Here is a 25,634-nt window from a genome sequence, read left to right on the forward strand (position 1 = left end):
TCACATCCTGAATCTGACCCTAGGGCCAGACACATCCTTGTCAGGGAGGATACTGTAGACACATGGAGAACATTCTTTTGGAGCTTCATTTCACTAGTCATATCCCACAGCTGGCCCCTGGAAACATCCCATCAGCACACTGGCCTTAGCAGAATGTAGCCTTGTTCCCCAACTCCTCTATCTGGGCTGATGGGTGGTAGAGGAAGAGGGGCTCAAGTCAGTTCTCAGAGTCCAGGGGGAGGCAAGGGCTGGGGGTGGGGGGCTGCTCAGGAGAGCAACTAAGAGAGACTCCTGCTGGCAGCCCTTCCACTTGGGAAATACACACAACGGACACATGATTTCACAGGCAACAACAAGAAGAAAAATTCACATCTGCATATGTTCAAAAAAGTGGCTGTCAGTTGATACAACACATTTTACAGTTTCCATACTCTCTCTCGGTTGATGAGAGATGTGTGTGCCATTAAGAGATGTTGAGGTTTGAGATTCTGCAGTGAAATGAGTGGATTCTACCATCAAAGGTTTCTTTTGGGTGGGGCTCGGAGAGAAGTAAGGGTCCCAAGACCATGTCATCACATAATAAATCTAGCCTTTCTCCTCCATTCCTAAAGTTCCTGCACCTTTTGACTAATAGAGAATTCTGACCACTAACCATACTGCTGGATACTAATGCATGTATTTCTGCTTTCTTCTAGTTTATCCACAGGGACTTGGCTGCTAGAAATATTTTGGTTGGAGAAAACTATGTGGCCAAAATAGCAGATTTTGGATTGTCCAGAGGTCAAGAAGTGTATGTTAAAAAAACAATGGTAAGGATCACACACAGATGTTGGGAGTTTTTCTTTTTCCTTGAGGCACTTTCCACGTAGCTTTAATTTAACATTTTTTTACATTGGGTATCAGCCATACATTGGGCTCCCTGCTTAATTTATAGCTACATGGAGCCGGTTCAGAGTGTGAATCTGTTTGCCTGTCTGATGTCCTGAGCTGTTTTTGGCTAAATAGCTTCAGAAGTGGTAAAGTAGAGTCATTTCAGACTAGAAGTCACATGTGCTGCACTCCAAACTAGAAGTCATATGCTCTGCATTCTACTCCCAGATTCAGTCTCACTACCTAATTGGACTTTCACGTAGAGCTGATTTTATGTTCATAGCCACCATATCAGAGATGAATATTTATGATAGTTATAATATTTAGAAACAGGGTTGCCTAGTGGAAAGAGCACAGGACTGGGAGTCAGGAGATCTGGGTTCTCATCCCAGCTCTGCCCTTGCCTCCTGCACAACCTTGGGCAAGTCACTTAACTTCTCTAAGCCTCAGCTCCTTCCTCCATAAAATGGGAAGTAAATACCTTGTCCCCCTCTCCCTTAGACTATGAGCCCCATGTAGAACAGAAACTGCATCCCATCTGATTTAATCTATCCCAGCATTTATTCTGCTTCTGGCACAGAGTAAGATCTTAACTACTACAATTATTATGAAAGGAAGTGACATCAGTACTTGTCCCAACCCTTTAGGAGAGATGACATTGGGGCCTAATGGAAAGAGCATGGTACTTATTATGGGACTTGGTTCTAATCCTGGCTCTGGCAGGATGTCCTTGCCTGCTGAATGTCCTTGGAAAGATCTCTTACCTCTCTGGGCCTCAGGTTTCTTCATCTGTATGATGGAGATGAAATACCAGCTTTCCCTCATACCTGCTGGCCTGGGAGCCCTAGCTGGGACAAGGGCTGTATCCTGTCTGATTATCTTGTATTTACTCCAGGTTAGCATGGTGCCTTAGCAGATAGCATATACACTCAGGGCATCCTTATGGCCATAAAACTTGCTCCCTGACTGCCAACCACCCATTATTAGGGTCTGAGGTGCATAGTTCACCTTCAAATAGAAATTGCCATGAAAGGCTAACCAAATAGTGATAGACAGGAGGAGGAAGGTTTTTCTTGGACTGACTGATGGATGCTTTGGACTAGTGATTAGATCCTCCCTATTGATAGAAGCCTAGTGCCAGAACTAAGCAGATCAGCAGCTTCTACCCCTTTCTCATGCTCTCCCAAAGCAGAAGTGAGATCTGAACTCCTACACAGCTTTTTAGCCAAAACTAGGATCAAAGGTTCTGAGCTTCTCCCTAGATCCATCGGTAACCCAGTCCCCCTACGATTCTCAGATAAAGGTTTGTTTTTTTACCTTTGCAGGATTCAAGAGTCCCCTTGACAACAGGCCAGGAACAAACCTGATACTGTAGTTTTTTCATCAGGTGTACCGTCCTTTTCAGCAGAATCAGAGCAAGACTCTGCAGAGTGGAATAGTAGCCTACATTCCCTGTGGATGCTGTTTTCAGAGTCTTTGTTTGCATCCAGGGAGTGACTCCCTCACCGTTCCATCAGGATAGAGTTGTTCTTTATGCTCAGTGATGACACTGAGAGTGGAATTCACCTCTGGTTGACAGAGAATTCCAATAAGGGGAGTCACACTTGTGGCCCTACCCTGCATATACAAAGATTGCTCCTTGCTGCTGGCAGCATTGGGTACTTCCCCACCATCCCCACACACTTTTGCCTCATCCCTTGATCCTTATGAAACAACTCATCAAAAAAGTTGCTCCTTTCTTAATTTCAGTGCACTTTGCCCAGCAACAATCAACTCCCCATTTTCAGTTGGGAGGCAGCATTGATTAAGGTTTTGTTTTACTCTATCCTTGATTCTTTCAGCCCCTTTTCTTGCTTCCCAGTTTCAACTCACTATCAAGAGGAAAGAAATCCTTTCCACCTCTCCCTCAGCCATATCTCACCCATCACTGATTCCTTATGGCACCCAGGTGCCCTGCCCTGTAATTTCAATGAGGAACAGGTGGAGATTTAGCCCCACCCTGAATCCTGAGGGTAGTCCATTCTTAAAGGGGCCAAGTGGTGGCCTCTCTTTCTTCCTCCCTGGGCCACTCCTATTACTCCCACTCTACAATCCCTCCAGTGGAACCATGGTACCTCTACTTGCACTTGCACCCTCCTTGTCTTCCTCTACTTTCCAGGATCCAAAATATTGTTGAAGCCTTGTTAGAGTTCCTCACGGGGAAGATGACCTCCAGTCACTGAAACTTTTTACCACCTTTAGTTCTTGTGGGATCTGGAACAAAGCTGGAAGACACCCTGTCTATAAGGGGAATGTCCTTTATTTTATTGTTCTATCCCATTGCCTGGAAAAGTTGATGTGAATAAAAGCCATTGTTAAAAGATGGCTGAGCAATGGTTTTGGTAGTAATAGTGTTTATTAAGTACTTTCAGTGCACAGAGCACTGGACTAAATGCTGGGAAAGAATAAACAAGTGGGAATTAGACACAGTCCCTTTCCCTCACAATCTGATCAGGACTCAATTCCACCTTTCAGTCCCAGGCTCAGATGATAAGATAAAGTGTTATGTGACCACAGGGAAAGGGATTTAAGTGGTTCAGTATCATCATGAACACTTTGGATCCATTTTCTTGCTTAGGCTGAGAGCCCATTATGGACTTAAATAGAAATCTAAGAGACTTCCCAATAATAATGGTGGTATTGGTTAGGCACTTACTTTGTGTCAAGCACTGTAATAAGCACTGGGATAGATACAAGGTAATCAGGTTGGACACAGTCCCTGTCCCCTAATAGGCTCATAGTCCAAATAGGAGATAAGACAGGTATTTTATCACCATTCTGCCAATACGGAAAGTGAGGCACACAGAAGTTAATTATAATTCTATTTATTTGTATCAATGATATCTATATATCTATAATTCTATTTATTTATAATCATGCTACTGATGCCTGTTTACTTGTTTTGATGTCTGTCTCCCCCCTTCTACACTGTAAGCCCATTGTTAGGTAGGAATTGTCTCTGTTGCTGAACTGTACTTTCCAAGTGCTTAGTACAGTGGTCTGCACACAGTAAGTGCTCAATAAATATGATTGAATGAATGAGTGAAGTGGCAGAGCCAGGATCATAACCCAGCACCTCTGACTCCCAATCCCCTACTCTTTCCATTAAGCAGCGTGGTCTAGTGGCTGCTGGACCCATGCATGCTCGGGACACAACACACGCATGCTGCTCAGAGACCATGTTCTGAGAAGGAGCGTGGCCTCCTGGAAAGAGCCTAAACCTCAGAGTCGGGGGACCTGGGTTCTAATCCTGGCTCTGTCTGTGTCAGCCTTCTCTCTGATCTCCCTTCCTCCTCTCTCGCCCCGCTCCAGTCTATTCTTCACTCTGCTGCCCGGCTCATCTTCCTGCAGAAATGCTCTGGGCATGTCTCCGACTTCTTCAACCACCTTGACCCTTCTCACTTTCCTTCTCTCCTCTCTGCCCACTCTGATCCTCGGAGACTTCAACATCCATATGGATGTACCCGACGACTCCTCTGCCGCCTGCCTGCTATCCCTCCTGGACTCTGCCGACCTCCTCCTCCACCATACCGCGCCCACTCACTGACTCGGTCACACCCTCGATCTCGTTATCTCCTACCGCTGCACTATCTCCTCCCTCACCAACTCTGAAATCCCTCTCTCTGACCATAACCTTCTCATCTGCCTCATCTCTCACATTCCCTCCCCCTGCAAATCTTCGCTACTACCCTACAGAGACCTCCGCTCTCTCGATCCCATCCGTCTTTCCAAAAGCATCTCTCCTCACCTTGCCGCCCTGTCCTCACTTCCCACTCTCGATGATCAGGTCTCCGCTCTCAACTCCACCCTCTCTACTCATCTCGACTCTCTCGCCCCCCTTTCCCTCCGCCGCCCTCGCTCCACTAACCCACAGCCCTGGATCACCTCCTCTGTCCACCTCCTACGCTCCTATGCTCGAGCTGCTGAGCGCTGCTGGCGAAAGTCCAAGCACCAAACCGACCTTACACACTTCAAATTTATCCTTTCCTGCCTTAACTCTGCCCTCTCCTCCGCCAGGCAAAACTTCTTCTCCTCCCTCATCGACACCCATGCCCGTCACCCCCGCCGATTGTTCCGGACCTTTAACTCTCTCCTTAGGCCCCCTGTTCCTCCCCCTCCCCCATCTCTCACCCCCAATGATCTGGCCACCTATTTCCTCACGAAAATCAACACAATCAGGTCTGAGCTCCCCAAAGTCACCCCTCCGCCTCTCCCCTCCCCCCTACCAACCCTCTCCCCTACTTTCCCATCCTTCCCTGCAGTATCCTCAGATGAGATCTCCTCCCTCCTCGCAAGTGCCACCCCCTCCACCTGCGCCTTGGACCCCATTCCCTCTCACCTTATTAAAACCATCGCCCCTGCCCTCCTCCCTTCCTTAACTTCTATTTTTAACCACTCAATCTCCAATGGCTCCTTCCCCTCTGCCTTCAAACATGCCCATGTCTCCCCCATCCTAAAAAAACCCGCTCTTGACCCCACTTCCCCCTCCAGTTATCGCCCTATCTCCCTACTACCCTTCCTTTCCAAAATCCTAGAACCAGTCGTCTACAATCGATGCTTAGAATTCCTTAACTCCCATTCTCTCCTAGACCCCCTCCAATCTGGCTTCCGTCCCCTCCACTCTACCGAGACTGCTCTCTCTAAGGTCACCCAGGACCTCCTTCTTGCCAAATCCAATGGCTCCTACTCCATTCTAATCCTCCTTGACATCTCTGATGCTTTTGACACTGTCGACCATCCCCTCCTCCTCCATACCTTATCTTACCTTGGCTTCACGGACTCCGTCCTCTCCTGGTTCTCCTCTTACCTCTCTGGCCGGTCATTCTCGGTCTCCTTCGCTGGCGCCTCCTCCCCCTCCCATCCTTTAACTGTTGGAGTTCCTCAAGGGTCAGTTCTTGGCCCTCTTCTGTTCTCCATTTACACTCACTCCCTCGGTGAACTCATTCGCTCTCACGGCTTTGACTACCATCTCTATGCAGATGACATGCAGATCTACATCTCCGCCCCTGTCCTCTCCCCCTCCCTTCAGGCTCGCATCTCCTCCTGCCTCTAGGACGTCTCCACCTGGATGTCTGCCCGCCACCTAAAACTCAACATGAGCAAGACTGAGCTCCTCATCTTCCCTCCCAAACCCGGTCCTTTCCCAGACTTCTCTATCACCGTGGATGGCACGACCATCCTTCCCGTCTCTCAGGCATGCAATCTCGGTGTCATCCTTGACTCATCTCTCTCGTTCACCCCACACATCCTATCCGTTACCAAGACCTGCCGGTTTCACCTTTACAATATCGTCAAGATCCGCCCTTTCCTCTCCACCCAAACGGCTACCTTACTGCTACGGGCTCTCGTTATATCCCGGCTAGACTACTGTGTCAGCCTTCTCTCTGGCCTCCCTTCCTCCTCTCTCGCCCCACTCCAGTCTATTCTTCACTCGGATCTTCCTGCAGAAACGATCTGGGCATGTCACTCCCCTTCTTAAACAACTCCAGTGGTTGCCTATCAACCTCCACTCAAAACAAAAACTCCTCACTCTAGGCTTCAAGGCTCTCCATCACCTTGCCCCTTCCTACCTCTCCTCCCTTCTCTCTTTCTACCGCCCACCCCGCATGCTCCTCTCCTCTGATGCCCACCTCCTCACCGTCCCTCGGTCTCGCCTATCCCACCGTCGACCACTGGTCCACGTCCTCCCACGGTCCTGGAACGCCCTCCCTCCTCACCTCCGCCAAACTAATTCTCTTCCCCTCTTCAAAACCCTACTTAAAACTCACCTCCTCCAAGAGGCCTTCCCAGACTGAGCTCCTCTTCTCCCTCTACTCCCTCTACCACCCCCCTTCACCTCTCCGCAGCTAAACCCTCTTTTCCCCCCTTTCCCTCTGCTCCTCCCCCTCTCCCTTCCCATTCCCTCAGCACTGTACTCGTCTGCTCAACTGTATATATTTTCATTACCCTATTTATTTTGTTAATGAAATGTACATCGCCTTGATTCTATTTAGTTGCCATTGTTTTTACGAGATGTTCTTCCCCTTGACTCTATTTATTACCATTGTTCTTGTCTGTCTGTCTCCCCCGATTAGACTGTAAGCCCGTCAAGCGGCAGGGACTGTCTCTATCTGTTGCCGACTTGTTCATTCCAAGCGCTTAGTACAGTGCTCTGCACATAGTAAGCGCTCAATAAATACTATTGAATGAATGAATAGTGGCTAGATCACGGGCCTGGGAGTCAGAAGGATGTGGGTTCTAATTCTGACTCCACCACCTTCACTTCAACCTGTCTGCTGTATGACCTTGGGCAAGTCACTTCAACTCTCTGGGCCTCAGTGTCTTCATCTGTAAAATGGGGATGAAGACTGTGAGCGCTCTGTGGGACAAGGATTGTGTCCAACCCAATTATCTTGTATCTACTTCAGAACTTAGAACAGTGCTTGACACATAGTAAGTGCTTAACAAATGCTACTATTATTATTATGCTGCTTTTTTAATCAGCAGACACACTCAGCAGGGATATAGTGAATAGGAAAAATCAGGTCTTTATGGTTTCATTATTTCAGCATTTTCTTTTTTGCACTTGGTTGATTTAGAAATTAAATAAAATGTCATTTGACTTGGGCTGTGAGGCGATTGCAATTCAGACCTTAATACAGATAGTGCTTTCTGGATAAACATGTGTGCCAAGCATCAGGGTAAGGTGAAGACCTAGGATGGGTGTATCCTCGTGGAGATGCATTTTCAGTAATGGCATTCTGTTGATTTCTCCAGGGAAGGCTCCCAGTGCGATGGATGGCAATTGAATCCCTCAATTACAGTGTGTATACCACTAACAGTGATGTGTGAGTAAACCTTTTCCCCAAGCATACGCATCTTAAAAAATTAACCTGAGGGCCGTGTTTAATTTGTAACAAAAGAATTGTCAAGGCTTAGATCTGTCAATTCCAGAGATTGAGCACTGGCCCCTGCTCTCCAGCCCCAGAGCACAAGGAGTTGATTCCAAGCCCAAAATGGGTGTGAGTGGATGTGGGGTCTTTGAATATTAACTACATGATGAATTGTGGAAGGGAAGGGAAGGTGGTGCAGTATCGAGTTGCTGCTGTTTGACTCTCTGATGGCAATAAAAAACTTGGAAAATGTATAGCGTGGTTACAAATTTAGTTTAAACTTTGGAATGGAAACTTCAAGGCTGCTCAGGCTAGGAACTGCCAATTGCCTGGCACAAATTGAGGGCAAGAAATAGAATGGGCATGTTTTTAGCTCCATGAAATAAAGTCTGAAATAAATGGAGTTTCATAAAAATCACGGTTATTAGCACTGTAGAATAAAAAGCAACATGCAGCAGAGAGTAACTAATGTATGATCGAACGTTTGGGGATCTGGAGATAATTGCATTAGAGCCAGATGGGGCCACTGAAGACTCCTAGTGAGTTAGAGAACTACTGTGGGGTTCAGGGAGGCAGGGCTAATGGCAGTACCAGCCTAGAGTTGACAGGAACTGGAGTGGGTAGCTCCCTTGCTTTTTGCTTGCCCTAGGCATCAGTGGTAGCCATGACATGCCACAGAAGTTAAAGGGCAGGAGGAGGAGAAGGAGAAAATACAAGAACATCAGCAATACGATCCTGGGTCAGACCAATGGTCCAGCCAATCAGTCAGTCATTGGTATTTATTGACTCCTTCTAAGATCCGAGCACTGTATGAAGTGTTTGGGAGAGTAGAACTCAATAGAGTTGTACTGATTGATTGGTTGTTTGGCCAGGGATAACCGGGAACTGGAAGACAAAAAAAGGAAAAGTTCCCTGAAAACTCAGGCACTGGAGAGCCCTAAATTGTAGTCATCTGGCCAAAATCTGGCTCCCCTTAGAGAGCCGAGTATCATTTAACACGGGAGCAGGAGCACCCCTGAAGGAGTTTAAAATAATAATTCAAAATGTTATTTGGAAAATCTTCATATTAGAATTGCCTGTCCTCCATTCTAGAGAAATCACTTATGTTCATCCTTAAACCTTCCCAAAGAATGTATTCTGTTTCTATGCTCCTAAAGAAACATGTCCTTTACACTAGTTATCTGATAGTGTTCCCTTACCTTTCCTTGAAGGACCTCGTGACTCTAGGGGAACAAACCCCTCTCTCAGTTTTGAGGTGATCTTGCTTTAAATCCAAGGCCATCCCGGAGATGGAAAAAACCTGGTGAAATAATGTTATTTGTCCTCTTGCCAGATTAGGCTATAAACATAGAGCAAAGATGTAGCACTGGATTTTAGCCCAAAAATCTTTTCCCAGAGGAGAAATTCTTCAACATTTCTTTCCAATAGCATGACAGTTTGTGGGTAAAGAAAGACCTTGAAGAAAAGAGGGGAAAAAAGCACCACCACCATTTCCCCAGATGGCCTATGAAGGTGCTATTTCTAATGGGTCTCCAAAGGCAGGAGCAGAAGAGCCTTTTATTTAATGGCATTTAAGCAGTGGGAGCTTTGTTTGGGGTTCCTTTGGGAGTGAGGTAGAATCTATTCCAATGTACCAACTAGAGGAGTCTTAGTTACCTTAGGATGGTGTAGAATTCATTCCACGAAGCCTGCACCTTCATTTTCTCTGAATCAGAACATGGGAGCCTGTTGGAATTTGCTTTGGAGATGTTTGAATTGATCACTTAAGTAAATGATTCATTGCCTAATTTGTCTCTTTTGGCAGATGGTCCTATGGTGTGTTATTATGGGAGATCGTTAGCTTAGGTAAGTATCTAGCTTTACAGTTCAAAATATTACTCGACTGGAAATGTGCTGGAGGCTATTATGGCATCCTGAAATACTTGGCAAGCTTTTTTAAAAAAAATTTCCAATCTGAGAGTAAAATGAAGTTTGCTTGTGGTAGCCTAAATATGCTTTGTTTTGGTTTTTTAATTGCCAATGTCCATGACTATGTCTTCTTTTGAAAGCCCTCATACCGACACCATATCACAGCCACCAAAAGAGGCAGGGGAGAATGCTGACTGGAGCCAGGTGTGGGGAATTGGGTGAGCTAGAATTTAGTTATGCTCCTCCCCAGACTTACTACATGATGCACGAGTCATCTGACCACATTGGGCCTCAATTACACTTACTACACTGAGTACTAAGGACACAGCAGAACAGCAGCATAGCCTACTGGAAAGAGTATGAGCTTGGGAAGCAGGGGACCTAGGTTCTAATCCTGGATTCACCACTTGCCTGCTGTGTGATGCTGGGCAAGCCACTTAACTTCTCTGTGCCTCAGTTTCCTCTCTTGTAAAATGGTGATAAAATGCTTGTTCTCCCTTCCCCTGAAACTGTGATCCCCATGTAGGACAGTAACTATGTCCAACCTGATTATCTTGTATCTGCTCCAGTGTTCAGAACAGCCCTTGGCACATAGTAAGTACTTAACAAATACCACTGTATTATTGTCACAATTCCTGATGCTTCGTTCATTCCTCTAGACTATGAGCTCACTGTGGGCTGGGAATGTCTCTGCTAACTCTTTTGCATTGTTCTCTTCCAAACAATTAGTACAGTGCTCCGCACATAGTAAGCACTCAATAAATATCATTCATTGATCCTCTGGGTTTACTGAGTGCCTGCTGTGTGCAAGGCACTGTGCTAAACACTTGAAGAGTACAAGAGAAGTAACATGGTTCCTCTTCTTGAGGGGAAATGGGGGAGAAAGGCAAACATAAATTGTATTCATGCAGTGGAAGCAGAAGGGGAAATAAGATACAATTGGTAACAGCAGGAACATGGAAAAATAAGTAGAGAACACAAATTGATATATATTTTAAGGGGTATGGATTGCGGGTGGGAAGTCAACCCAAACTCCTCCAGGAGGTATTCATCTCCATCCAATTTCCAGCCCCCCTAAAGGTGTAATCCTATCAACCACCCTGTACACTTATGTACATGTCCATATTTGTACAGGTAGTCCTCAATTTAAGACATTCTCAGTTATGACAAAAAGAACTTTCAGCAGGAAAAAGCAATGGAATATAAAGATATGTACATAAATGCTATGGTGGAGGGTGAGACTCCAAGTGGTTAGGTGATGTGGAAGTGCTGAAGTTGCAATAGGTGGGGGCATAAGATAGGGAAAATGAGAGATTACCCAGATGGAGACTCCTGGAGGAGATATGGATTTAGAAGGACTTTTAAGATGGAAAAAGGAGTAGTCTGTAGGATGTGAAGTGGGATTTCCAGGCAGGAAGGAGGGTGTGAGCAAGAGGTTGGCAGAAAACGAGTTCTGACAGAATGCTTTGACTTAAGACAGTTTTTCAGGGCCTATTCATGTCTAAAATTTGAGGATTGTCTGTACTCCATTTATTTGTCCCTTTATTCATTTTTCCATACTCTTGTTATAACCAACTGTATCTATGTTTTTTATCTTGCCCTCATGGTTCAAAAATCATTTCTGCCTTCCAGTTTCCTCCATTAGATTGAAAGCAGCAATAAATATTCTTGACTGATGGAGCAGATTGGGGAAATATTGTGGAGGATTTAGCAACAGATCCAATGGGAGAGGTGAAGAGAACAAGGAGAGCAGAGGTCGTGTTGATTATGATGGCAGAGTTAGGTGGAGGAAAGGGTTTAAGAGGGAAGATGAGGAGTCCAGTTTTAGCCATGTTGAGTTTCAGGGTAGGTGGGACATCTATCTGGAGATGTCCTGGAGGCAACTTGACATGGACTTTGGAATGTGATTTCTGGAAGATTTGACTTTGTTTTTTAACCTACTCTGTAAAGAGCCAAGAGTTTAGCTAGGTACCTGGCATGTGATCAATTTTTGTTTATCCTTCTACGTGTCTTCATTCTTCTCATGCTGATATATATAGTTCCCACCTCAGAGTCAAGATTAGGATATATTTAAATTTTGGATAAATGCTGGAGTTAATACCATAAATTAAGCAAAGTTGGCATGATTGCTATGTATGCCAAAAGTTAGCTGGAATATTGAGCACTTAGACATTTGCATCATTTGCAAGTGCCAAAAACAGTCCTGACCTCCCTCCTTCTCTGCAGATTCATATTTCCTCCTACCTTTAGGACATCTCTTCATGGATGTCCTGCCGACACCTCAAACTTAACACGTCCAAAAGAGAGCTCCTCTTCCCATCTGAACCCTCTTCTCCTCCCGACTTTCAATCGATGGTATTTCAATGCTTGCCATGTGCAGAGCACTGGACTAAATGCTTGGGAAAGTATAATACAACAGAGTTGGTAGATGCGATCCCTGCCCACAACAAGCTCACACCCTCCCTCCTGCCTAGAACTCCCTCCTCCTTCATATCCCATAGACCTCCACTCTCCCCAAAGCCCTTCAAAGCCCTATTAAAATCTCCTCCAAGAAGCCTTCCAAGATTAACCTCTAAGATCCTCACCCTAATAGCCCGCCCTTCTGCATCACTTAGGTCTGTTCCCCATAAGCACTTTGATACTCACCCCACCCCACAACTCTGACGTGCATGCCTTTATACTCTGCTGCTTCCCTATCTGTAATTTATTTTAACATCTGTCCCCCAACTAGATTGTAAAATCTTTGAGGGATTGTGTCTACCAACTCTACTGAATTGTACTCTCCCAAGCGCTTAGTACAGTGTGTTGCATGCAGCAAGTGCTGAATAAATACCTTTATGTGCACACTGATTATGCTTGCCTGTACAAGGCAACAAAGTAGAATCAGCATGACAAGTTCCAATTTGCTCACGAATGTTTGGTTTTTTTTTGTAAGATCAGAGTAATTATTCTGCTCTCTTCCTCTGCTCACCTGAAAACCCCTCGTTTTAGACCTTCAGAGACACCGGCTTCTCCACTCATGTCCCCGCTGGAAAAATCTGCTTGAAATAATGCCAATTCCTCTCTCTTAGGTGGCACACCATACTGTGGAATGACATGTGCTGAACTCTATGAGAAACTGCCACAGGGGTACAGACTGGAAAAGCCTCTCAACTGTGATGATGAGGTGTAAGTCAGACCTAACACCTATTGTTTGAGACTGTTTGTAACTGTAATTAGAACTGCCTCCAACTAATAACCGTGAAGGAAATAGTGTCCAACAAAGACATTATTTGTACAGGAAATAAATACCAGCAAAAGAAAACATTTTGTGAATCAAAACCAAGAAATAATGCCAGAGTGGGGCTTTCAATTCCCAGAACCCAGGAAAAAGTTTATGTAAGCACATTTTAGAAGATGAAAACAAGGTCAGGGACAAATCTGTAAAGGCAGTCTAAAATTATGCTGAATTGAGAATACTTGGCTCCTTACAGAGGGTATTCTAACTAGCTGTGGGTTTTTCTCCCAAGATGAAACAGTGTGGGAAGCAGCTGGGTCTAGTGAAAGGAACACAGGCCTGGGAGTCAGAAGACCTGGGTTCTAATCCTGACTGTGCCATATGGCTGCTGTGTGACCTTGGGCCAGTCGCAACTTCTCTGTGCCTCACTTGTCTCATCTGTAAAATGGCGACTCAACCTTATTACCTCCTACTTAGACTGAGAGCCCCACGTAGAACAGAAACTATCCAAACTGATCATCTTGGATCTACCCGAGTGTGATCTACCCGAGTGTGATCTACCCGAGTGCTTAGTACAGTACTTGGCACACGGCAAGTGCTTAACAAGTACCGTCATCATTATTAGATAGCCTCCATCTTCCACAGGCAAGCTCATTCACCATAGTTGTCCTGCAGACTGCCCCAAAGGGCTCCCCAAATGATCTCCTCATGAATAGATTCTCACTTCTTTAGTAGTATCAACCTCTAATGGTTGAGTGGCATAATAGCATCTGTTCTCAAAAGCTTCCTAGCTTCTGACTAACCATGCTTGCTTTTTCAAAAATTCTTACATTTCAAGGTATGATCTAATGAGACAATGTTGGCGTGAGAAGCCTTATGAAAGACCATCGTTCGCTCAGATTTTGGTATCCTTGAACAGGATGTTAGAAGAACGAAAGGTAAGGCTATCTGTCCTGCTGATTAAAAACCATCTTCTAGTTTGAGGAACTAGTCACCCCCTTCATGGGCTTCCACGAATTTTTTAAGAAATTAAATTGGAATGTACAATGTTAAATGTTTCTATATGTGTCTGTCCCCTTAACTTAGGGGCTCCTGGAAGCAGCGTAACCTGGTGGAGTCAGTCAGTCAATCGTATTTATCGAGCCCTTACTGTATGGAGAGCACTGCACTAAGCACTGGGGAGAGGACAATATAACAGACACATTCCCTACCCACAATGAGCTTACAGTCTAGAGGGGGAGACAGACATTAATATAGAAGTATGGAACTGGGAGTCAGGAAACCCAGTTTTAATCCCAGCTCTGCCATTAGTTTGCTGCATGACCTTGGGCCAGTTACTCAACCTCTCTTTGCCTCAGTTTTCTCAGCTTTAAAATGGGAATAAGATACCTGCACTCCCTACCTCTTTGATTGTGAGCTCCTTGAAGGACAGAGGCTGTGTCTGATCTGATTATCTTATATCTACCCCAATACTTTAGGACCTAGTAAGCACTAAATAAATACCATAATTATTATTGAGGGCAGGGGGCTGTCTTTAATTTTCGCTATACATCTCCAAACATCTAGGTACACATTCTGCGCAATGTAGGCACAAAAACTCTTTTATTAGTGATGTGCTTTTGGATTTCTATTCAACAGACATAAGTAAGCTACAATAAATACGATTGATTGAAAAATAGGATCAAAAGACAGGCTGTGGAAACACTGTTTAGGCTACTGCTTCCTGAAACAGAGGAGAAGAGGGCTGTGCATATGAGCTACAATGAGGAATTCAATTCTTGTTTTTCTCTAGACCTATGTGAATACGACCCTTTATGAGAAGTTCACCTATGCTGGCATTGACTGCTCTGCTGAAGAAGCTGCTTGAGAGAGGAACATCTTCACTGGTTTGTGATCTGTTCAAACAACAAACTGAAAAATAAACCAGCCTCTGGAGCACGGAATGTGTTATATTATGTAGAATTGTGTATAGCTCTGTACGTATGAAACTGTTTTTACTACAAACACCTCTGTGTCTCTCTGTGTAGGAAGCTTGGACTCACTCTAGGACTGTACATACTGTTTTGTACAAGACTGTGCTAACATCAGAAATTCCAATATGCACTTTCAAGTACAATAATATATTTTTCTAGAAACATGAGACCCTTTGGGAGGGCCTAGGGGAATACATTTATTTTAATGCATTATCATTACTGGCTTAGATATTTTTGCAATTTTTCTAAAGTAATTGGTATCAACACAAGTGTTTTGTAGCAACACAGATGTAAAATAAAATGAGAGTTCACACACAATGATCTCAAAGCTACTGCTGAACGGAAATCGAATTCTTCACATGTAGGAGGACGCTAATTTTATCATTCGGTTGAAGGGGTGTCAAACTCAAATTTCAAAACAAATGGTAATTTAAATAATCCTCCCCAGATCGGATTGTTTGCCATCTGTTTGTCATCACTAATTTTCTGCAATCAAAAAGGCAATTTACTAACTAGGCCTAGCAGACTTGAAAGAGTCCTTGCAGTTTTCTCAAAGGCAAAGCAGCATACCCTTTTCTCACTCATGGAGCAGGCTGGTCAAAATTCATGTTCATGTGACATAATTTAGTCATTTGACTTCAGGGAACATAGATCAATCCAGAAGAATTACATTTACTAAATAAACCAACTACAGATCTAGGTTTAAAGTCAGGAGAGGGGATGAGCTTGAAAACTTACTGTAGTTGAACGTCAAACATTTAAAAGACAGGTAGGTTCTCTAGAAGTTTTGTATTAACTAAATTCCTGTGCTTAATGGATAATTTCTCTGGTATAATTGATGTATTAAAATAGTGTTTAACTTGAAGAAATCATATAGTAGTATGCCTGGAATTATAGGAAGCCACATGGCATTTATCATGCAAGATGGACATTCACAAATATATTACATTTTGTAAAAACGACTTTTAGTTTAGATGCAATGCACGTTTTTCATTTTGTAATAGACTTGCATGTTGCCCTGAATGAGAGCATCATCTAATGATAAATAAATACATCTCTTGCCTATCCTTTGTGTGAGGCTGTGTTTACAAGGTACTGCTGAAATAGCCCGATTCAATTAAAGGTATATTTACTCAGTGACTATAGTAAAATGTTCTCAAATCTAATTATCATTCATTATCGCTTGTGAAAAACAAGAAGAAAGCAGGAATACTATGGTATTTAAACTCTAGCTAGACAATTAGGCCGAAATTAACATCGTCACATCCTTTGCCCCATGACAGCATCTAAACTTCAATCTAAAACTTCCTCAAAAAGTCATTCTGGAGTCCAACCATTTCTACAATCAGAAAGGTCAGGGACTATAACAAAAACCAGAATTTAGCGAAAATGCCCCTCATCCAGAGCAACATCTTCAAGAGTTTTGCTAGCAAAGAGAAAGTCCCAGTGCAGTATTACCTATCTAGGTATGGAACCGGAGGCTACAGGGTTTTCTAGTTTGTTTCCAGAGACATTAATTACATCTTCTACCTGAACGCTTAATTCAAATAGTTCTTAGTTCTGCTAAGAAACCTCTAAAAAATGCTTAGGCAAAATAGTCTGCCCCTCATAATAATGATGATGCTGGGATGCGCCGGGATCTCTCTTCCCGAGAAGCCCACGCTATCAGACTTCAATGACCTGCCTCCGGGCTCATGGTCGTCTCCCCAACCCGGACTTCTGCACCCCCACCCACGGACTCTGACACCAAGGGCCCCTCTCCCTCCCCGCCCCCCGCCAACACCACCGCAGGCCCCACAGCCACCAGATCCCCAAGTAGCTCCCAGACCTCCCCCCATATTTCCCTGACCCTCTTACTTCCAACCCCCCGGTCTAGCACCTCTTCGAAGCCCGCCCAGGTAGCAAAACCGGACCGCGGGACTCTGTACTCCCCAGCACCCGCCCGCCCCCTGACTCCACCCAAGACTCGTGGGTCATTCTGCTCCCCTGCTCCCCCCACCCCCCCCGGCCGTGGGACATTACATCCCCAACCGCCCCCACTCCCCCATCGCCCAGAAACAGCCATCCTTTGGGGAGCCCTCACTCCCTCCTCCCTTGTGCTCTGATTAGAGGTGAATGATTTCCCTCGACCACCCCCCACCCCCAGGCAACATTGCCCTTGTTCTCACTGTGTTACCTTTAGCTGCTACCTGCGCCCGCACCTACTCACCTCACCCATGTTGCGTGGTTACCTACTCTCCCCATGAGTTTCCTCTCCTTTGTCCCACACAATAGCTCCACCCTTCCCCAAATCGGACACCCACAGGGCTCCCTCCACCGCTTCAGAGACATTTGGACCACGAGCCCCAGGACTCTGCTTGCTGCTAGCTTTTTGATTTTTAATCTGATAGACTCATAGACAAGCCAACATCCGACCCTGGTCATCACCCGCTTATTAATATCTTATTGTATCATATTACTATATTACCGCTATCACGTTATTGTTACTTGTTCTCAGTGCTGCCACTTACCTCTCTGATTTCACCATGTCCTTCCCCCCCCCCCCCCACCATCTGCCCCTCCCAATTCTCACCTTCCCCTTCCCCTCTCCCACCCAACTCTTTCCCACACTCTCCTCTGCCTCCTCCCCTCCCCGGCCCTAGAATTCCATTTTACCAGCGCCACCCCTCATCCCCCTCCACTTGCGCTCTTCCCCACCAAACCCCCTCGCCCACCCCCTTCCCTTCCCTCTTCCCTGCCCACGCCCCATCCCAGTCCTCCTGTCCCACTGCCACCCCTCATCCCCCCTCTCCCCGCCCAGGTCCCCCCCATCTCATTCCCATCCAAACCCTCCCAACACCCCGCTCCCTTCCCCCTCCTCTCCCACAGCAGCTGCCAGGTGTGACCTTTGGAATCCCTGCTCCATTATAGGTAAAGTACCTTTCATCCTTGACCTTTTCCTTTCCCGCTCTCCTCCTTCTCCTCATCCTTACGGAGACCTGGCTCACCCCTAAGACACGGTCTCTTCTGCTGCTCTCTCCAGCGGAGGTTTCTCCTTCTCCCACTCCCCCAGACTCACCGGGCAAGGTGGAGGCGTCACCTTCCTTCTCGCACCTCAATGCCTCTTCCACACTATCTCTCCTCCTCTCCTCTCCTTCCCCTCCTTTGAAGCCCATCTTATTCGCCTCTACCACCCCTCCAGATTCTTGTAGCTGTCATCTACCACCCCCCGGTCCCACCTCCAACTTCTTTAACCATCTTGACCCCTTGCTCACCTTCCTTCTCTCTGCCCACTCTGATTCTTGGAGACTTCAACATCCTCATGGATGTCCCGTGACCCCTCTGCCACCCGCCTGCTATCACTCCTCGACTCTGCCAACTTCCTGCTCCACCACACCTCCCCCACTCACCAACTTGGTCACACCCTCGATCTCATCATCTCTCACTACTGCACTATCTCCACTCTCACCAACTCCGAAATCCCTCTCTTGGACCATAACCTTCTCACCTGCCTCCTCTCTCACTCTCTCTCCCCCTGCAAATCTGTACTACTCCCCCACAGAGACCTCCGCTCTCTTGACCCCATCCGTCTCTCCCAAAGCATCACACACCACCTTGCCTCCCTATCCTCTCTTCCCACTCTCGATGATCAGGTTATCCTTCTCAACTCCACCCTCTCTACGCGTCTCAACTCGCTCACTCCCCTTTCCCTCCGCTGCTTTCGCTCCATTAACCCGCAGCCCTGGATCTCTGCCTCTGTCCGCCTCCTTTGCTCTTATGCTCGAGCTGCTGAGCGCTGCTGGCAAAGGTCCAACCACCAAGCCAACCTTATTCACTTAAAATTTACCCTTTCCTGCCTTAACTCTGCCCTCTCCTCTGTCAGGCAAAGCTACTTTTCTTCCCTCATTGATGCCCATGCCCGTCACCCCCGCCAATTGTTCCGGACTTTTAACTCTCTCCTCAGACCCCCTGTTCCCCCCCCCCCCACACACCTGTGCTTCGGACCCCATTCCCGCTCACCTTATAAAAACTATGGCCCCTGCCCTCCTCCCCTCATTAAACGTATATCTTTAACCACTCACTCTCCAATGGCTTCTTCCCCTCTGCCTTCAAACATGCCCATGTCTCCCCCATCCTAAAATAAACCCTCTCTCGACCCCACTTTCCCTTCCAGTTATCATCCTATCTCCCTCCTACCCTTCCTTTCCAAACTTCTAGAATGAGTCACCTACACTCGCTGCCTTGAATTCCTCAACTCCAACTCTCTCCTGGACCCCCTCCAATCTGACTTCTGTTCCCTCCACTCCAGCGAAGCTGCCCACTCAAAGGTCACCCATGACCTCCTTCTTGCCAAATCCTATGGCTCCTACTCTGTCCTAATCCTCCTCGACCTCTCAGCTGCCTTTGACACTGTCGAAACATCCCCTTCTCCTCCACACTTTATCTCACCTGGGCTTCACGGACTCCGTCCTCTCCTGGTTCTCCTCTTATCTTTCTGGCTGTTCATTCTCAGTCTCCTTCGCAAGCTTCTCCTCCCCCTCCCATCCATTAACTGTAGGGGTTCCTCAAGGGTCAGTTCTTGGTCTTCTTCTGTTCTCCATCTATAGTCACTCCCTTGGTGAACTCATTCACTCCCACGGCTTCAACTATCATCTCTACGCAGATGACACCCAAATCTACACCTCCTCCCCGGTTCTCTCCCCCTCCCTCCAGGACTTCTCCACCTGGATGTCTGCCCACCACCTAAAACTCAACATGTCTAAAACTGAGCTCCTTTATCTTCCCTCCCAAACCCGTCCTCTCCCTGACTTCCCCATCACTGTGGACGGCCCAACCATCCTTCCCATCTCACAGGCCCGCAACCTTGGTGTCCTCCTTGACTCAGCTCTCTCATTCATCTCACACATCCAATCCATCATTGACACCTGCTGGTCTCACCAACACAGTATCGGCAAGATCCGCCCTTTCCTCTCCATTCCAACGGCTATCGTGCTGGTACAAGCTCTCATATCCCGACTGGATTATTGTGTCAGCCTCCTCTAGGATCTCCCTTCCTCCTGTCTCTTCCCATTCCAGTCTATTTTTCATTCTGCTGCCCGGATCATCTTCCTACAGAAACGTTCTGGGCATGTCACTCCCCTCCTCAAAAACCTCCAGTGGTTGCCTATCAACTTTCACATGAAACAAAAACTCCTCACTCTTGGCTTCAAAGCTCTCCATCGCCTTGCCCTCTCCTACTTCACCTCCCTTCTTTCTACTGCCCACCCCATACACTCCACTCCTCTGCCGCTCACCTCCTCACGGTCCCCCATTTGTGCCTATCCCGCCATCGACCCCTGGCCCACGTCCTACCGCTTTCCTGGAACGCCCTCCCTCCTCACATCTGCCAAACTAACTCTCTTCCCCTCTTCAAAGCCCTACTGAGAGCTCACCTCCTCCAAGAGGCCTTCCCAGACTGAGCCCCCCCCTTTCCCTCTGCTCCCCCCCCCAATCTCTGCTCTTCCCCCTTCCCCTCAGCTCTGTGCTCATTTGTATATATTATTACCCTATTTATTTTGTTAATGAGGTGTACATCCCCTTGATTTATCTTGATGATGTTGTCTTGTTCTTGTTTGGTTCTGTTTTGCTTTGCTGTCTGTCTCCCCCGTTTAGACTGTGAGCCTGTCACTGGGCAGGGGTTGTCTCTATCTGTTGCCGAACTGCACATTCCAAGCACTTAGTACAGTGCTCTGCACATAGTATGCGCTCAATAAATACTACTGAATGAATGAATGAAAATAATATTAATAATTGTAGCATTGGTTAAACATTTACTATGTGCCAAGCACTATACTAATCACTGGGGTAGATAAAAGTTAATCAGGTAGGACATGATTAACCCCTTTCCCACATGCGGCTCACAGTCTAAGTAGGAGGGAAAATAGGAATTTCTTAATCCCACTTTTACAGATGAAGAAACTGAGGTACAGAGAATAAATGCCTTGCCCACGGTCACGCAGCATCTGTGTATAATGCAAGCAAGTTGAAAGTCACATGCTTGCTTGGGAGTTCTCTTGTCAAGCCACCCCTTTCCAAGCACATATTCCCACCTAGCCCTTTGGCCCTGTCAGCCATCGAAACAACCCACAGAGACCCTGGCTTTCATTTACAAAGATGACTTTATCCAATCCATACACGTGAGTAAGGCTGAAGAAATAGATGAATGAGATAGATACTTGTTTTGTTTTGCTGTCTGTCTCCTCCTTTTAGATCGTGAGCCCGTTGTTGGGCAGGGATTATCTCTATTGCCGCATTGTATGTTCCAAGAACTTAGTACAGTGCTCTGCACACAGTAAGCACTCAATAAATCCAACTGAATGAATGACCCAATGCCCTTCCACAATGGGTGTGCTGTTACTTAGTTACTTGTAACTTGTAGTTACTTGTCTTTGCTCCATACAGAGTCTGTTTCTGTTTTGGACCCTGCCTCTTGGTACCCAATCCTCACAAAGCTTTTGCTGAACAGCACCCTTCCTCCGGATTGCTGGCTGCTACTTTGTCTTAAAATACACCCAATTCTCCTACAACACTTAGATGACATTGATGCTAAACCTCACCTTAACGAAAATCTGCACTGTGGTACTTGCTCCCGTTTGATGCTGCCTGCATGCTCACATACATATACAGACAAGCAGATTCTTCACTAAGCACGAACAGGTTCGTGTTGTCCGAAGAATTTACCCAATTCCCAGCAATGGATTGTGTACTCTGTAAATAGAGCTATATGTGCTCTACCCAGTCTTGATGGTTGCCTGAATTCTGAACCCCCTGGGGCAGGAACTGTGTCTGATCTGATAAACTCATATCTACCCGACCACTTGGTAGAGAGTAAGTGTCTAATAAATACAGTCAATATATTTAGTGAGCACTGAACTTAGCTGCCAACGCTATCATTCTCCCTGTCCTTGAAGCCCACATCCTGGGTGGTATCAACTCCTCCTTTGCTTTCTTTCAACCCTGACATTCAGATCTCAGGATCTGACAGACCAAAGATCTCCCCACCTTACATCCCGTTACTTAAACACTAATTCCTGCTAGGTTTTCTCTTTCCTCCTATCTACTAATTACTTGAGTGTATGCTCCACCATACTTGATTGTCAACTCCTTGAGGGCAGAGATCACTAGATTAGGAGGCCCCTGAGGGAGAGGGATTGTGTCTAATTCTTACTGTGTATTCTTTCTCCAGTGCTCAGTCCAGTGCTCTGCACACAGAAAGCACTTAATAAATCTTACTACTACTACTATTGTACTCTCCCAAGTGCTTATTTCAGTACTCTGCACATGGTTCTTGCTCTTGTTTTATGCAGTCGAGTTGTCTCCAACCCATAGCGATGCCATGAACACATCTCTCCCAGAATGCCTCAACTCCATCTGTGCTCATTCTGGAAGTGTATCCATAGAGTTTTCTAGGTAAAAATACAGAAGTGATTTACCTTGCCTCCTTCCGTGCAGTTAACTTTGAGTGTCCACCCTCGATTCTCTCCCATGCCACTGCTGCCCAGCACAGGAGAGTTTTGACTTGTAGCAGATTGCCTTCCACTCGCTAGCTACTGCCCAAGCTAGGAATGGAATGGGTATGCCTCTACTTGACTCTCCCTCCCATAGCTGAGACTGGTAGAGTACTGCAAACTCTCCAGGTGCAGTCCTGAGAGGGGTCTGCAAATGGTACATGCTCAGTTAATACTACGGCTTGACTGACTTCCATGTGTTTCCCTCATACACTCAATTAAGTGACAACTGGTTTACTCTCAATTTGAATCTTAAGAGATACATGTCTACTTCTAAGTTCCTCGCTGATCACTTTTGCACTAATAGGTTCACCATTATTTACATACCTCTTTTAGGTTGATGTCCAGTTACTAGTCACATGTTCTGGGTTGTACAATTTTGATGAGCCTGGCTGGGGGGAAGGTGTTCTAGAGAAGTCTGAATGAAACAGCACCCCTCAACCCCACATTCTTCTGGGAAGAAGGCTCCCGAGATAGTACCCCAGCCTTGGAGGGCTCCCCAAACCCAGATCCCCTTCACCTGTCCTGGCCAGCCCCTCCCGTGTGGGTGGCCCCAGGCTACCCCTAAATCACTTGGAGGTTTCAGGGACTCTCCTCCAGTGCTGGAATTCTGCAGTTTCAAACAGCAGGTTCTGTGAGAGCTGCTATGCACCTTCCCAAATCACGGCCAAATTCACTCATTGCTGTTACGGCTTCAAATGATTTCACTAGTTAATAAAGTCAACATAAATCTGGGCTACACATTATTCAACTCAATAGTTCTTTAATAGAAAGAACAAGAGGAGGTAAAAATGCTTAGCAAATTTGAGTCGTCAGCTTTCTCATAAGATGCAAGTTGATTTTTACAAAATTCAACTTGTAAGAACCTGACAGTAAGTCTATAAATCTAATTTTATATTTGCAAACTACTCAAATCAGTGTACTTTTACAATTCTTTTAAACATAGTTCAGAAAAGAAGTAAGAGACTTGCATAAGCATTTCCTCCTAGAATCAATCACAACACACGGAGTGCCAAACACTTCAGTGTGCATACTATCAGTAGTATTTCTATCAGTGCATATCTATTCAATTTAGTATCTATCCATCAGTACAATTTTTACAGATGGATGGCACATAAGCGTTATGGTTGCTACATTTGAAAACTTATTCTAACCTTAAGGGTGCATATTTATAAACTGAAAATATTACTTTCAGAGTGACTGTTAGCCATTGCAATTTCACAGCCCTCTTTTCATCAGTACAAAAAAGAGTCAAACTTATCTGAATCAGAACAATTATTTTTAAAGAAAAATCTGTTAGGATTCTTTTTAAATCACTTTTAAGTTTCAACAAATGAACTAATCTATGTTTTTTTTCTCTTTACTGCTTGTGACCTTGCCTGATAGGCAGAGGACACTCAGAGATGCTGAGGTAACAGCTATATGTATTCAAAATGGCACTGGAAATCTGGCCCATTTTCTTCCTTTATTATCTTCCTTCACTTTCCAGAGCATCAGTTCCATGCAAGCAGCTGCGTCCTCGATAGAATTATGGCCACCAACTAGGGAAACACAGAATGTATATTGTACAGGTTACAAACTGTAGCACAGGAATATTTTACAAGCCACTTTACACAGTTGGAGGAGACATTTCTGGACTCTAAATTTAGATAAATTCTTAATAATTTCAAACTGCGTGACTACTTTTCAGATTACACCAATCTGTTTACACTGATAAACCCCATAGTCTACTCACTCCTATGTCTAGGGAAGATTCCTTATGGCCCTTATGGTATAGGTTATATATATGGCTTAGCTATTCTTTGTTAAATTTAAATTCAGCACCTACCAGGATGGTATTTTGTCCCATTGATGCCTAGAGCATTAACAATAGTTCCATAGGCATTATAACCTTTTCCATTGGCTGGAATTAACTGTGGGGCAATGCAAAATTTCATTCAATATCTTTTCTGATTAGGAAAGCCAAGGTGAATGTCCAGGCTCAGGACGGAGGTTTGTTCATCATTCGAAGGGAGGTTACATCACCCCTCCATGCTGGCTCCCATTGCAACTTGCTTAAAACCATCTCCCTTTTTGATGTTACTTCATCTTAATAATAACTGTGATATTTGGTAAGCACTTACTATGCGCCAAGCACTGTTTTAGGAGCTGGGGCAGATACAAGTTAATCAGGTCAGACCCGGTCCCTGCCCCACAGTCTAAGGAGAAGGTTGGACAGGTACTGAATCCCCATTTAGAACAGTGCTTCTCACATAGCAAGCACTGAACAAATTCTATCTTTACTATTTGACCATATTTTGGACATGCTCTCCCTGAAAGTCTCTAATATTTGGCAGCTCAGGAGAGCACTGATATACCAAAGACCTGTCCTGCCCTCCCTACCCCAAGGGACACTGAGCTACTGTGGCCTTTTCATCACAGATGGGTTCTTTTGTTTGGACCCATACCCTAATTGCTCCAAATATGAGCCACCATTACATTCTATTTAATAAAGTCTTCCAAGTCATGGAAAAGCACATTCTAATTTTGTTACTTTGTCAAGGCAGTTCAATTTTGATTTTACACAAGATTCGGCCACTTATTTTGTGAATATGAGCAATGATCGGGAAGAAAAAAATCCTCAGTTTTACAGAACATGCATGTTACAGATTCTAGTGGAAATGCCATAAAATATTTGTCAAGGGTGACTGTATGAAGAAAAACTGGGCACCCAACACTCTGCAGATACAGTTAGGCTTTTTTTTTTAGCAGAATGGAGTAGAGGGATAAATATAGCATTAGCCCATGGGGACCATTTTTCTACCCCTCCTTTGGCCCAAAGAATGAATCAGTAATAGCCATATTAGGGAAAAAAGAAAAGGAATCATATCAGTTTGCATAGGCAAATCCAAACCTCTATGAGACATTGACTCTTAATGGATAGTAACTCAGTAGCATTTATTAGGCACCTACTAAGTACTAGGCACTACACAGCAGCAAGACATATTCTCTGACCTCGAGTTGCTTATAATCTAATGAGGAAGATAGGTAAAACTTATTTATAGTTATGATAGCTGGAGAAAGAACAAATAAAGCAGGAAACAATACAAGTATATCAGGATGAGACAGTTGATTTTTTAATGGTGTTTGTTCAGTGTTTACTATGGGCCAGGCACTGTACTAAGTGCTGGAGTAGATATAAGCTAATCAGGTTGGACACAGTCCCCATCCCACATGGGTCTCATAGTCT

General features: G+C 45.3%; 2 protein-coding genes and 1 non-coding gene across 6 annotated transcripts in view; 1 reads left to right on the plus strand and 2 right to left on the minus strand.

Annotated features, from left to right (window-relative positions):
• TEK (TEK receptor tyrosine kinase) overlaps positions 1-15,946 on the plus strand; it is an 84,177-nt gene extending 68,231 nt beyond the window's left edge. For all 3 annotated transcript variants that reach the window (XM_029055272.1, XM_029055274.2, XM_029055273.2), the window contains 6 exons: positions 696-809; positions 7,666-7,736; positions 9,586-9,626; positions 12,761-12,857; positions 13,745-13,844; positions 14,699-15,946. In XM_029055272.1, the coding sequence (XP_028911105.1) occupies positions 696-809; positions 7,666-7,736; positions 9,586-9,626; positions 12,761-12,857; positions 13,745-13,844; positions 14,699-14,773 (498 nt within the window). In that variant the 3' untranslated portion in view covers positions 14,774-15,946. The remainder of the gene's footprint in view (positions 1-695; positions 810-7,665; positions 7,737-9,585; positions 9,627-12,760; positions 12,858-13,744; positions 13,845-14,698) is intronic.
• A 6,468-nt stretch (positions 15,947-22,414) lies between these two features.
• Positions 22,415-22,552, minus strand: LOC114808530. The gene has a single exon (XR_003756377.1). It is a non-coding gene; the product is annotated as a small nucleolar RNA SNORA7 (small nucleolar RNA).
• A 596-nt stretch (positions 22,553-23,148) lies between these two features.
• Positions 23,149-25,634, minus strand: part of LOC100086865 (RNA exonuclease 1 homolog) — a 44,814-nt gene continuing 42,328 nt past the window's right edge. For both annotated transcript variants that reach the window (XM_029054837.2, XM_029054836.2), the window contains exon 16: positions 23,149-23,946. In XM_029054837.2, the coding sequence (XP_028910670.1) occupies positions 23,834-23,946 (113 nt within the window). In that variant the 3' untranslated portion in view covers positions 23,149-23,833. The remainder of the gene's footprint in view (positions 23,947-25,634) is intronic.

Source organism: Ornithorhynchus anatinus, chromosome X5 (assembly GCF_004115215.2).
Source record: "Ornithorhynchus anatinus isolate Pmale09 chromosome X5, mOrnAna1.pri.v4, whole genome shotgun sequence".
NCBI lineage: Eukaryota > Metazoa > Chordata > Mammalia > Monotremata > Ornithorhynchidae > Ornithorhynchus > Ornithorhynchus anatinus.